At 38.5% G+C, this 14,574-nt stretch overlaps 1 protein-coding gene and 1 long non-coding RNA gene across 3 annotated transcripts; both read left to right on the top strand.

Moving 5' to 3' along the window:
- The first annotated feature begins 2,773 nt into the window (after nt 1-2,773).
- Nucleotides 2,774-7,224, top strand: LOC115929694. Of its 2 annotated transcripts, none has more exons than XR_004066676.1 (3): nt 2,774-2,873; nt 4,083-4,234; nt 4,926-7,224. It is a non-coding gene; the product is annotated as an uncharacterized LOC115929694 (long non-coding RNA). The 2 variants fall into 2 exon arrangements; XR_004066675.1 differs by having other exon boundaries at nt 4,083-4,249.
- Nucleotides 7,225-7,636: 412 nt separating this feature from the next.
- Nucleotides 7,637-13,094, top strand: LOC105446666 (multiple epidermal growth factor-like domains protein 10). The gene is made up of 5 exons (XM_030999195.1): nt 7,637-7,643; nt 10,413-10,517; nt 11,061-11,089; nt 12,059-12,178; nt 12,724-13,094. Exons 1-5 carry the CDS (start codon nt 7,637-7,639, stop codon nt 12,973-12,975), a joined length of 513 nt encoding a protein of 170 aa, XP_030855055.1. The 3' UTR covers nt 12,976-13,094.
- Nucleotides 13,095-14,574: the final 1,480 nt, after the last annotated feature.

The following is a 14,574-nucleotide window of genomic DNA, read 5'->3' as shown; positions in this document are numbered from 1 at the left end:
TGAACATGGCCGAGCGGTCTGAGGCGCCGGTTGCGTTCGATTCACCGGCAGCTCTTGCACTTTTTGCACGCACGGGTTCGATCCCGCCTCCGTCACAAGTTTTTTTTTCTTCCCCGTGTTTGTTTTATATATTTTAGATTTTGTAATCTTTACCATTTTTTTTTATTTTAATTAAAATGTAGACCTAATATTTAAAATTTAAACGAGTTGAGTCTTTATTTGATATTTATTAGCTTATTTCATGATGAAATCAATTAGATCTAGATCTAGGCCTATAAATAAAATCAGCGCAACAGATGTCTTCCCATCCACGTCCAAACTTAGAGACCTATTTCCATCATTATTGCCGGGATTTTTATATAGTTTTCGTGAGTGGAGGTATGAAATCAAAGCTTATTTTGTGATTATTCTGGCCATGTTTACTGAGTTTTGATTATCATTTATTAAAGGAAAGTTTTCACAAGAAAATCAGAGAAAAACATAGTTCAGTTTCAAGAGCTCTGCCGTACGTGTAGTGCAGTGCACTCTAGCTGCGCTGGCTGCATGCTCGACTGAGTGAGTGAGTGAGCTATTCAGAGTCGAAGAGACTATGAAGGGCCAAACATGCCAATATTCGACAACTATTATGTATCCATCCATGCGACTATTTATGTCTATCCATTCATTGAAGTAGGCCTACACGTGAACACAACAGCGGGCAGGCCGAAGTGCCATAAGATCGTTGGGGGGGGGGGGCAAAATATTTTTTTTTGCATCTTACATGTTACAAAAAAAATCTGCATCTTACATGTTACATGCAGACCCCACAAAACATTTTTCAAAGTGTTGGGGGGGGTGGGGGTCAGGTAGATCGAAGCGAGTTGAGTGTAGGCGTGGGGTCCACAGGTTGTGGGGGGGCGAGGGGGATCAGGTGTATTGAAGCGAGTTGAGTGTAGGCGTGGGGTCCACGGGTTGTGGGGGGCGAGGGGGATCAGGTGTATTGAAGCGAGTTGAGTGTAGGCGTGGGGTCCACGGGTTGTGGGGGGATCGGTAGCTCGAAGCGAGTTGAGTGTATGCGTGGGGTCCACGGGGGTAGAGTTGCGTACCAACTACGCTGAGCGTACGCAAGATGGACGCAAACAATTAAACATGTTCAAATTTTTTGTAGCAGCGCCCCATGGATCTGTGGCTGAGACAAACGCAAAATGGCTGCCACAGCAAAGAGCGCCCGTTTAACGGGCGCAAACAGCTAGTCTATATAAGTAATACGCTAAGGCTCCGCGGGGGGCGCGACGTCTCCGCCAGCCTTTGTATTCTATTGTTTTTTAATGAGATCGCCGACCGAAGTTGGTGCAGCTATCTCCTCCTGAACCCTCCCCTCGGGGTCCCGGTGCCCGGTGCCATCGTCCGGGGGAGAGTCTATTCTGTGGAATTGGCTATACTCCGCCCGAGTTCCTCCTCCGTGTCGACGTCCAGGGCGAAAACAGACGCGATATGCATAATGTAGGATATGCGTGACGACAGCTGATAGCAGACTGACGTCTTAAAGACGTCATAAATTGGTCGTAAAGTGGTAAACACGTCGTACGTCGTATGGACGACGTAATTACGACGTCATTATGACGTCTTTAAAAGACTATTTTTTCCAAGATAATTTTTGTCGTATTAACGACGTCATAAAGACGTCATTTTGACGCCTTTAAAAGACTAATTTTTCCAAGCTAATTTTTGTCATATTGACGACGTGATAATGACGTTATTATGACGTCTTTAAAAGACTATTTTTTCCAAGATAATTTTTGTCGTATTAACGACGTCATAAAGACGTCATTTTCTCGTCTTTAAAAGACTTTTTTTCCAAGCTAATTTTTGTCGTATTAACGACGTGATAACGACGTCATTATGACGTCTTTAAAAGACTATTTTTTCAATGTAATGTTGTCGTATTGACGACGTGATAACGACGTCATTATGACGTCTTTAAAAGACTAATTTTTCCAAGCTAATTTTTGTCGTATCGACGACGTCATTATGACGTCTTTAAAAGACTATTTTTTCCAATGTAATGTTGTCGTATTGACGACGTGATAACGACGTCATTATGACGTCTCTAAAATACTAATTTTTCCAAGCTAATTTTTGTCGTATCGACGACGTCATTATGACGTCTTTAAAAGACTATTTTGTTTCCAATGTAATGTTGTCGTATTGACGACGTGATAACGACGTCATCATGACGTCTATAAAATACTATTTTTTCCAAGCTATTTGTTGTCGTATTGACGACGTCATTACGACGTCATTATGACTTCTTTTAAAGACTATTTATTCCAAGATAATTGTTGTCGTATCGACGACGTCATTACGACGTCTTTAAAAGACTATTTTTTCCAATATATTTTTTGTCGTATTGACAATGTCATTACGACGTCATTACGACCTCTTAAAGACTATTTTTCCAAGATATTTTATTGTCGTAAGGACGACGTTATAACGACGTCATTGTGACGTCTCTAATAACTTTTTTTTTCAAGATAATAATCGGGTTAAGACTACAACATCTAATATGAGCATAAGTCAAAGTAAATAGGGCAATTATCAGAATTAAAAATAGGGAACACCCCCCCCCCCTCAAATGTCATTAGTAATTATATTAATAGTGGACCAATTTCACACCAAGGTCTGCCATATCGATCAAGACTATACATGCTCGCATCTAGTTTGCTATTTCAAACGGGAATGTGTACGTACTGTGTGTACAGGTACATTCAGCACTCAAGGCAATGCGTAGGACTACAATGCACTGCATTAATTGAATTCAGAGTGAAAAAGCCGTTGCAAGAAGTAACATCCTCCTGAATACTCTCGTTTTCTCCTGCAAATTTACAGTATGGGTAAGTCCTAGAATGACCTAATTTATTTACGAAAAGTACATAAATCTATAGTTACTGTTTTTTATTCTGAAAAGTTGATATGTAGACTCTTTGTTACTGTAATGCATGATCTTATGTCAGTGATAGTGAGCTCGGACTTTCAACATTTGCTGACAAGATTCGAAATGTATGATCCCATATATGTATTTTTATGTAGGGTCTTGATTGATGGGATGCATGGCATGAGGCATCATTTAAAGCAAAAAAGTTTACTCATTTGCCTACACATGGGCTGCATGGCTTTAAAGGGAAATCTAACTCGAATATACAACTGCTCTAAAACTGAAAGAAAGCAGAAAAATAAGAGAAGCAAACTGATGAAAGTTTTGGCACTAGATCTAGGTCTACTGCTAAGTCACACCTAAGATGGATAATACATGCAGTCACGCATGACACAGTGTGAGAGTGTCTACTTTATTCCAAGCAATACTGTAGATCTACTACTAGTTCAGAATCATATCCAGACTTTTTGACCAGTGACCCATGGCGTGGCCGGTGAGAGTCCTAAAAATCTAAAACATAGGTCTAGATCGGCCTACCCCAAATCAAGCAAATATTCATGAAATGTTCAAATAATGCCGGTCATGATTTAAAAGTCGTTATGTTTCTAACCTGTTTCTGGTCAATTTTTCTTATTTTGGGGGGAGTATTTTTCGGGAAAAACGTTGATTGTAGTATACACTTTCTGACAGGTTGCACGGCAAACCGCTGCACAATACAAGTGCATACAGATGGAGGGTTGCGGGGGCACGTAAGTCTGCGTGAAGTGATCTACCTCCTCATTGTACGGTAGATAACTTTACACAGGCGTGCACCCGCCCGCAACCACCATCGGTATGCACTTGTATGTGAGAAAGTGTACTATAGTACCGGCCCAGGCCCAGATGTCTGAAAATTGAACATTGCGTGTCGATACGTAGAGGAATAAAGCAGTGACTTGTGTCACAAACGTGTAACCTTAAACAATTTGTTTCTACAGTCTTTAGACAGCAAATTTAGCTTGTAGGCTACCGTATACAGAAATCTTATCTGGAAATAATCGGTTAGACCTGTAAATGGTAAACAAAATTCTTTCCCCTCAAAGAAGCTTGTAGTATTTGTGTTGCACATGCATACATTATCAACCTTTCATTTTGTTTTAACTTTATTCATTTTCTCATTTATTTGTAGGCATCTTTTTTTAACATCTTTCGTCAAAGAAGTGGATTCAAAGCACATTGTGGCCTCAGTATATTGACGTGAAACCATGCAGAAAATGCTACTTTCTCTCAACCTTGTGGATGTTCCCTACTTCCCTAAGGATCAGCAGCCTCTTGAAACAGGTGAAGCCATTATCGGTAAATGTGTACATGTACTTGTATTATTTCTGTACATTTATTTGTCATATTGTGCATGATCACTGAGACACTGACGAATTAGACACTACATAATGGTTCATTTCATTTGAAAGGCTTATTTCAGTTATTTGTCCTAAGTTTCAAATATATTTATAATTCAATTAATTTTAGATCACTAAAACCTGCAGGTATGTTGCAATAACCGACAATATTATGTGAGTTTCAAACAGTGTTTTTTTACCCTTCAGCATAGGTCAAGGAGCTTTCATTCTACCCTCATCAGCAAACTACAGGAATGCCAGTTTTCAGGCAATAGCCTGAATTCAGGCCCTGAGGAGTTATTTTCATACCATAGTTTAGGTTTTTTTGTGTACAAGCTAGCTCATTCTAGGTGATTTTTCAGGTCCTCTGATCAATTCTAACTGGCATCCCTGAAACTAGAATTGTATTGATAATTAACCAAACAAAATCCTGAATCACGTTTTGCATTGCCCACAAATGTTTAAAACCCAAAGGTGTGTTGACTTTATGTTTGTGAGCAATAAGAAATTTTTTCTGATAAATCTTACCAAGCAGTACTTTTCTGACAGAATTAATTATTTACGTTCCAGTTTTAAAATATATGAAAGTTTTTCTTAAATTGTATTCCTTTCTTTTTGCTTTATTCATGCATTAGAATTCCTTGCGTCTATGTTCCTTGGATCTGAAAACAGTGCATAATGCAGGAGATTCCACCCAAAAGCTAAACCACAAGTCCAAGCTGAAGTGGAATATTTCGCAAAATTTGATCTACACTCACCCGATAGCTTTACTGCTAGAGAAAGGTTATTTTTTCACTTCATTATACTTTATAGAGAGAGATTGGGGGAGGGGGAGGGGGAGGGGTGAGGTGTCGCCACAAACCTGAATGGATAAGCTGTAGAACTGAAATTTCCAGTCATGTTACTTGCAATTTTAATGAATTACAGGATTTACGAACTGACATAATAACGATTTGGGTAAAAGTCTAAAAGATTCCAGTATTTTGAGTATATTTGTAATTACTATTCATGAAGTTGACCTGTTTCATAATGTCTCATGCTCACCCCCCCCCCTCCCCCACCCCATCCACTTCATATCAGTTCTTAAAACATGTTGCAAATTATATATACATTGTAAGTTGGTAATAGAGAAAAATTGAGTGAGGTAAATGCAATACAAATCGAATCCATTATTAAGCAATTAAGACTTGTACAGGTACGGCACGTGAACCTCCAACAAATTTCAAAAATGATGCAGTTTGGTTTTATGTGTAAAGTGAATGGCAACAAAGGACCTACCGGTGCGTGTCTTTGTATGTTTTGGACTGCGCATATTCAGTGAGCTCTTTTTAATAATATACACTGTGTAAAGCGTATTGAACTCTATGTCAGCATTTAAAAAACTCTGCGATTTTGACTGTTTTGCAGCATCATATCTGAGCGAGCCTTAACGGGACTTGGTAAAATTGTTCAGATGAGAGACAATTGTGCTAAGGTATTGACTTCAATGCTATATGTACACTTAAAGATAATCTGAAAGTTTGAGTGAAAAAAGACCATTATTGATGATAAAAATTGGGAACAACTGATCTGATCGATTCCTTAATTCTTCCAACTATATTATTATAATTTAATTAAATTTTAGGTGAATGTAAATCATCACAAAGAAAAGAATTGGCTCTAATACCTTAGATTTTTAAAGGCCTGTTTTATATCTTATTTTCATGGAAAAACGGTTGGGGGAAAATTCAAAAATTTATTGGGAGAATGAAGTGTTAAAGAGTGACACACAGTGGCGCCTTCAAAGAAAACCAAAAATATCTTTGTGGTTTGAGAATTTTTTGGTAGTTAAAAGTATAAAATTCTTGGATTGTATCTGTGATTTTGAGAGCACTATATGGCTTACCTTTATTGAATTCGCTGTTAAAATTTAAGTTAAATTAATAGTTTGTGAAACTCCCCCAGGAGTTTCAAACGTGCCAAATGAATGTTGTGACATTAGCAATAGAATGTATCTCTTTGTGCTAAACTTGTTCAGCATGTTTGCTATTTTATCTTAAACTTGGAAATATCTTCTGAATAATTATTGCACAGTCACCTTGGAATTGCCCAACAAAGCCACTCGTACTGGCGGGAATGTTATCTGATAAAAATTGTATTTTTATACTTGAACTTCAGCTTCTGTATTTGCAACAATTTTTTTTTGGATGATATTTATAAAATATGAATGTTGCCACTAATGCCTTTTCTTGTATTTAAGTCATGTGCCAGTAAGAAGCAGGTTTCTAGCACAGAAAATAGGTACAGTTGAGCTGATATCTGCACAGTTTTCTAATATGCTGTATCGCCAAATGTGAACATCGTGGTTTCAACGGGCAAGCAACCATCATCAGAAAACTCTGCAGGTATCAGTGAAGCTGTCCCTGTTCCCCTTGCTGCCAACTTGTTCCTTTTGAGTGTAAGAAATAACTTAGCTAAGCCATGTGTTTATCATTTGTGCCATTTTTCTCTTGTGTGTGATTTAGATTGTATAGTTTTATACTTTATACTGAATTCTTGCCATAAACTTAGATATTCCCCTTGTATGTAACAAGTATTGATCTTTTAAGCTCAGGAATTGTTTCCAACAACCTTTTGTTTTATGTTATAGTCTTTATCTGCATTAAAGTATTGGGGTTGTGGGGAGCAGTGTTGCAGCATGGAGAAGAAATAGAGCTGCACTGATGAATGCCCAGCTTTCCATTATGCTGTTTTGCTGAATATGAGGAACTTCCCCAGTCTGATGTTTTCTTGTCTACTAAACAACTGCGGGTATCAGTGTAGCTTTACCTAGTCTCTATGCTGCTAACCTGCTTCTCACAACCCCAAGACTTATAAGTTAAGCCAATATATATCATAGTTTCTTGTAACTGAATTAAATTTGAAATGAAATAGCACAATTTATAACGAAACAAATATCTTTGTGATGGCCTGTTAACTTTCTTAAAATCAATTATGAGACTGACAGAACTACACTAGGTATTTATACAGCATGTTTTGGAAGAAGTTTCAGGATGGTGATGGAAAGATTTTGTATTTATAGAAGACAAGTTAGATAGAAGAAGGTATAAACATAAGTATTCTATATTTTTATTATCCATTTGCATACCATATAAATGAACATTAAAAATATGAAAATTACTTTCTGTCTGGCATGTGTATATATTATGTGATGCAATATTTGTTGCTCTATTTTTACTGTGTGAATGTTCAGAATGTATTAATGAAGTGACTTTTACACTTTCTTCCTTCATCAGGTGGTCATATAGATGTCATTTAGAGGACAAAAAAGACGTAAAGATCATGTAAGGATAAAAGGTACATCGAAATGACCAGTAAGATGTAAATATCACGTCAAAATTTGATGTCCATACAACGTATACACGACGTCTGTAGGACGTCTTTCTTGGGTAAAAGTTGACGTCTTAAAGACGTCTTTCTTGGACCAATAAGACCAGAAAAAAATATGACTTCCATACGACGTCTTCCATGGTACAAGTTGACGTCTTAAAGATGTCTTTCTTTGACTAATAAGACGTTAAAATCACGACAAAATATGACGTCCATACGACGTCTTTCTATGGCACAAGTTGACGTCTTAAAGACGTCTTTCTTTAACTTATAAGACGTAAAAATCACGTCAAAATATGACGTCCTCACGACGACGTACGCGGGTGCAAGTTTACGTCTTTTTGACGTAAAGTTATGTCGTCTTAAAGACGTCTTTCTTTAACTAAAAGACGTAAATATGACGTTCATATGACGTCTTCCTATGGTACAAGTTGACGTCTTAAAGACGTCTTTCTTTGACTAGTAAGACGTAAATATGACGTCAAAATATGACGTCCTCATGACGACGTGCGCGGGTGCAAAATCATGTCTTTTTGACGTCGTGTTATGTCGTCTTAAAGACGTCTTTCTTTAACTAAAAGACGTAAATATGACGTTCATATGACGTCTTCCTATGGTACAAGTTGACGTCTTAAAGACGTCTTTCTTTGACCAGTAAGACGTAAATATGACGTCCATACGACGTCTTCCTAAGGTACAAGTTGACGTCTTAAAGACGTCTTTCTTTGACCAATAAGACGTAAAAATCACGTCAAAATATGACGTCCTCATGACGACGTGCGCGGGTGCAAAATCATGTCTTTTTGACGTCGTGTTATGTCGTCTTAAAGACGTAGTACAAGACGTAAATATGACGTGATATTTACCAGTCTCTGCTATCAGGGTAGAGATACCTCATGGATATTCAACATTACATCCGTAGACACACGACCGATGACTATCCACTCACATTAAGTTGCGTATTAAATGCACCATGCACAGGGTCGGGATTACCCGAGTAAAGCATCTTTCTACAGGATATCCTTTATAGTAGCGCTGCAAAAGCCAGAGACATACACGGGGCTTCCCGTCCACGTCAAAACTTAGAGACATATTTCCATCATGATTGCCGCGATTTGTATATTTTCGTGAATGGAGGTATGAAATCAAAGCTTATTTTGTGATTATTACGGCCATGCTTAATGAATTTTGATTGTCATTTTCTAAAGGAAAGTTTTCACAAGAAAACCATTGGACTGACAGTTCAGTCGCAAGCTGCCTTCAGTCTACACACACATACATACAGTACACACAGTGCTGCTGCGCTGTGTCGGCCGTGGGTAGCGTACGAAGGTGCGAAGTAACGCTAGGCTAGCGGCCTCATGAATAAACATGAGTACTTTGGCTGAGTGAGGTAGAGTCGAAGAGTATGGGGGGCCAAGCAGGCCAATAATCGTACAACTATACAATTACACATACGTCTATCCATCCGTCGAAAAACCCGTCGACACAACAGCGTGCGGGCCGAAGTGCCATAATTTTGTACACCTATACAGCTATAAAACTATACGACTCTACGTCTACTCAGCCATCGGAGACTAATATTGTCTTATATCTACAGTAAATTAAAAGAAAAATTAAACAAGGTTATAAATTGTATATTTACATATTAATAGTTCAATATCAACCAGACAGAAGTATGTGACTTCATGCATTGCAAAACATTCAGTTGCGTAATGAGTAAAATCGTTTTTTTTTTTGGGGGGGGGGGGTGTGCTGAAAAAAATCTGCATCACCATGCACCATTCTTACATGTTACATGCAGACTCCAAGAAACGTTTTTCAAAGTGTGGGGGGATCAGTTAGATCGCAGCGAGTTGAGTGTTTATAGGTGTGGGGTCCACGGGTTTCAAGGGGCCATAAACCCCCAAAAGCTCACGGGTTTTAGGCATTTAATTAGGGTCAGATGAGCACATTTTTAATAATTTATTTGTGACACAATTGGCGTGGTGTCCATACTTAGATTTGCGTAGTGCTACGTACCAACTACGCTGGCCTACGTTACTACATGCTGATGGACGCAAACAATTCAACATGTTTAATTTTTTTCCGCGTACTTTCGGCGAGACTTGACGCAGAAAGTACGCCTTTTCACGCAACACTACGCTACTGTACGCTACCCTACGCTTGATCGACAAAGCAGTAAAAGCTTTCCACACAGTAAGCAACCGTAAGCAACCATAAGCAAACATGTACACTAGCCTATGCATAACCTACGCAGGGACTACAGTGAAGCAACATTTTTCCATTAATACGCAGCCTAATTTCTGCGTAGTCGGTACGCCACACTACGCAACTCTACGCAGATCCAGTGTGAAAGAGGCTTAAAGAATTACTCCCGGTAGAGTTGGATCGTTGTTTTTTTTTGATAAATGGCAAATAAAGTTCTTGATTGTTTTAATTTAGAGTGTCTCTATCATGGGCGTCAATCCTTACGTAATACCTATTGTTCAGGGGGGATGAATGATCATCCCCCCTGAACATTACGTAAGGATTGACGCCCATGGTCTCTATAAATCTATTTACACCCCCGCCCCCCTCTAGAATCCCGCGGATTTTCGCGGGTCCTGCTAGTGATCATATAATTAAATGACAAACATATGAGACTTAAATATAAAATTAACAATTTAATGACTAAGGTAGATCCTTAATTCCACGTGAACGGTGAATGTAAACATTCGTTAATTTAAGGACATTTTCTCTTCTCTCTGCAGTTGATTGTTCTGCTGCCAATACATGTATGAACGAAGGTACTTGTAATGATGCTGGCAATGCATGTCTATGTGAGGCGGGATTTACTGGAGAGTTGTGTGGTACAGGTATGAAAATATATTGTAACATCAGGATTTAACGTCAAGAAATCCCCCCCCCCTTCCTGAAAATGGAGTTTGGGGAAAGCCTACCTAAAAAAAACCTACCTGTCATTATTTAAAATGTCAGTTTTTACCGAATTTTCCTGTTATTCTCTTTTTCTTCGAGGGCCTCTACAAGGGTTGTCAGACGACGAAACTTGTTTTCAAGATTTTTACTTCTTCTGAGTCCATGTATTTGGAAAAAAATCGGACGAATTCAAGATAGATTTAGTTTGTTTATTTGATTGTTTGATTCATAGTTTTACAGAACAAATTTGGGGTTAGGAACTACTCGATCCTCATTTTAACATATTTTTTATAATACCCACTCACAACTTTGACATCTGACCATCCAAGATTCTGGTATTGGAAATGTTGAGCAGCTCCACTCCCTAGACTCTTGAATCTGAATCACCTAGCAAGGTATAGAAACATAGTAATGTATTGCTAACATTTCATGTCTTTACATACTATCAACAATGATACCTTATCAAACTTCCATCACTACAGCGACTACCCCGGCCACAAGAATGCAAGGGGTAAGTGAAATGATATCTTTTAAAGCTTGATGGGGAGAGGCTTTCTCAATATTGTACATGTTATGTGTTGCTATGTCTTTGTGTTTACTATATAATGATCTAAAAATGTATAATTCTTTGTTAGGAAGGTCTATGAAAGAGATTTGCTATGAAAGAACTTCCTCCTTCGTGCTTAAGGCAATGACTTGCCTACAGAATACATTTGATTGATATTCTGAACGAAAGCATTTTGTTCTGAAGAAAAACAGAAATTCATTGCTTAGAAAATATTTTACAATTTTGTTAAATTTTTGTTAATTGTTTACATTTTTTGTCACCAAATACAATTTTTGTATTAGTATAGTTTGGGTTTACCTTTAAAGGGACTATGTCCCTTTTGCAGCCAACCTCAAATGCTGTAGAACCTTGCAGGAACTATGAACATGTCATGTATGTCCTATCTGTGAAATTTAAACGTTAGCAGTGTCCTCATATTCAAATTATGCAAGGAAACCCGTTTACTTGCTAGACTTCACTGTCAGACACTATTGAGTGAGTGACTGGCTTTTTTCCTTCTTTGGTAATAACATACATGAAAAGAGTTGTAAAGGGTACATGAGCATGTGTCTACATCAATAACCCACTTCTTGTGATGGCCAAGATTAAACTGATTGAATCTTTGCGCAGCATAAAACGTATGACAATTCGGTACTATTGTCTGAAAATCAAGACTATTACTTTTGGGCTCTATAGCCCTAAAGTCGATTTGACAACTAATAGTCGTTATTTTTCCACTTGAAGACATTTTCAAGCCCCTCCTTTTTTAGGGAAGTTATAAATTAGTATTATCTTTTAAATACATTTCTGGAACATGGAAGGGAGGGCATTTGTTAATTTTTAGCGATACATGCTGACCACGTATCCAAGTATAATTAATTAGATAATCCATTCTTGAAACTAATAACATGTGCATTTAATTGTTCCTTGCAGACTCTTCAATGTTATTCTTGTTCGACTAACTCCATAACGGATGTTTGCTCTACTGCTGATGACCTTGCAAGCGGTTCTGGAGTACTAACTCCTACATGCTATGAAGGACAGAGTTGTTGGGTATTCAAATACTTTGAAATTTATATTTTTCCTCACAGGGTTGATCTGGCATGTGTATAGGTTTGGTATTATAACAGAAAATACAATGAGGATATATCTCTAAATTGATGTTGTGAAACAGAAGACATGAATTTATACAAAGTAAACATTAATTTTCACCTAAGCTTATGTTGTGTCTCATCTGTTTATTTACTTCGTCCTCATATACTCGGGGTAAGTGATAGTTTTGTCCATTTGGGGGGGGGGTTAATTTCTTTTCCTCTCTTTTTTGCTTTAATTTTTCTTATCAAAGAAAAAAAATAATGAAATACAATACAAAGCAAGAAAACAATTGATTTGGTGGGATGTCTATATAAACCAATGGACAAAAACATTAGTGAACTGGATGAGGTAAAAAACCGTGCGAATCGTATTTTCAAGAAATCAAAAGATGAAATTTAAATTCTACAACATCGTGAAAAAAAAATACTGCCAAAAACTCAACTACGGTAGGTACGAACGATCAAGTTACATAGAGTATCATAAAAATTCTTCATTTTTTGCAGACTGATCATTATGAGAACTCGTCACACACGGTTGTGTCGCGTGGATGCACAGATGACCAATGCAATACCTATCATGAAGGTGGTGGACCTTACTGCACTATGGCTAATGGTGGTACCAGTTGCACATCCTGTTGTACTGCATCAAAATGCAACGACAACAAATCCAGCTCCGAGGGTCTCACTTCTAGCTGTGTGACATGGCTGACATCTCTTTTCTCAGTGGTCATCATTATCATCACTTATAGAACCTAACAAAACTCAAATGTCAAAAGCTGTTCCCATATTATCATTTATTATAAAAGGCAAAAGTATGCCAACTCCATTCACAATCATATTGTAAACATATTGTTAAAGGTAATACAAAGTTTTGGTATAGGAAAGTGAAAAGTATGCCGCAGACCTGCCGCAGACCTGCCGCAGATCTGCTGCAGACTTTTAGTTTGCGGCAGACTTTTAATCTGCGGCAAAGAGTATGCCGAAGTATGCGGCAGAAAGAAATTTTGCTGCAGACTTGCCGCATACCAGTATGCCACAGGAACAGTCTGGGGCAGGATGAAACTTTGCTCCAGATTTTTTGCCGCATACTAGTATGCCACAGGAACAGTCTGCGGCAGATCTGCGGCAGGATGAGAAATACAGTCTGCAGCAAATCTGCGGCAGGATGAAACTTTGCTCCAGGCTTGCCGCATACTAGTATGCCACAGGAACAGTCTGCGGCAGATCTGCAGCAGGGCGTAACTTTGCTCCAGACTTGCCGCGTACCAGTATGCCACAGGAACAGTCTGCGGCAAGTCTGCCACAGAAAAGTGGGAAATTATACAGTCTGAAGCAAGGCTATAGGCAGCCATTTTGGAGGACATGCAGTACCATGAGGTTGCAGGCTGAGCACATGATCTTGTAAATTCCTGTGTTAATTAGCACTGTTAATTGTCTTTTTAGCTTCTGGTACAATACGAGGAATTTATTACATAAGGAGAGAATTAACGGACTGTTTCAAACTTTTTTGTTGTGCCATATGTGATCTTATCTTCAGCCCCACTAACTCACTTTTTTGTTGTAACTAGCACATGGATCTGTGACTCTACTCTGGGCTATCTGTATGCAGTCATTGTATTATACTCCTCTACCTCTACTTCTGCATTGTGTTAAACCCATATTTGTAGAATTGTTGAAGCAATTCCACCTATTTTAGCCGTTTCTACTAATTCAAGGTGCTAGAATGTAATGATGCAATGTGTGTGTGTGTGTGCATTTGGTTTTTGCAGACGTGTATCAATCAGATATGATTATTTACGTCTGGGGACCGACCTTTAACGTCACCATCCGAAAGACGTGACTCAGTTTCGAACCTGCGTCCTCGGCAGAATCAGTTTGTAACTTCCACTGTTAGCTGGATTACAGGCGCACGCCACAACGCCTAGTTGCATGCTCTCCAGCATAGCCTTCCTGCAAGACTGCATACTTAATTGCTACGTACTGGATATGAAAGAGTATGCGGCAGGTCTGCAGCAAGTCTATATGAAATATGAATATTCATGATGAAGAGTCTGCGGCAGGTCTGCAGCAGACTCTTTGTTATAAGCCTTTTCTATGAATATAGAAGTCTACGAAGAGTATGCGGCAAGTCTGCAGCAAGTCTCCGGCTGACCTGCCGCAGACTCTTCATCATACTGAAAGAGTATGCGGCAAGTCTGCAGCAGATCTGCGGCAAGTCTGCCGCAGGAGTATGCGGCAGGCTCATTTCTTTCCTATGGGGGGTCATGAGGTTGGTTCAAATGAACATATTGGAAGATTATACAATCCTACAATATTCAGTGATCGTTGTCGCGGTTGAAATCAAGTCAAAATTTA

Source organism: Strongylocentrotus purpuratus, unplaced genomic scaffold (genome assembly GCF_000002235.5).
Source record: "Strongylocentrotus purpuratus isolate Spur 01 unplaced genomic scaffold, Spur_5.0 spur5_scaffold_5, whole genome shotgun sequence".
NCBI lineage: Eukaryota > Metazoa > Echinodermata > Echinoidea > Camarodonta > Strongylocentrotidae > Strongylocentrotus > Strongylocentrotus purpuratus.
The sequence above is the reverse complement of the archived record's forward strand: the minus strand, read 5'-3'. Positions and strand labels throughout refer to the sequence as shown.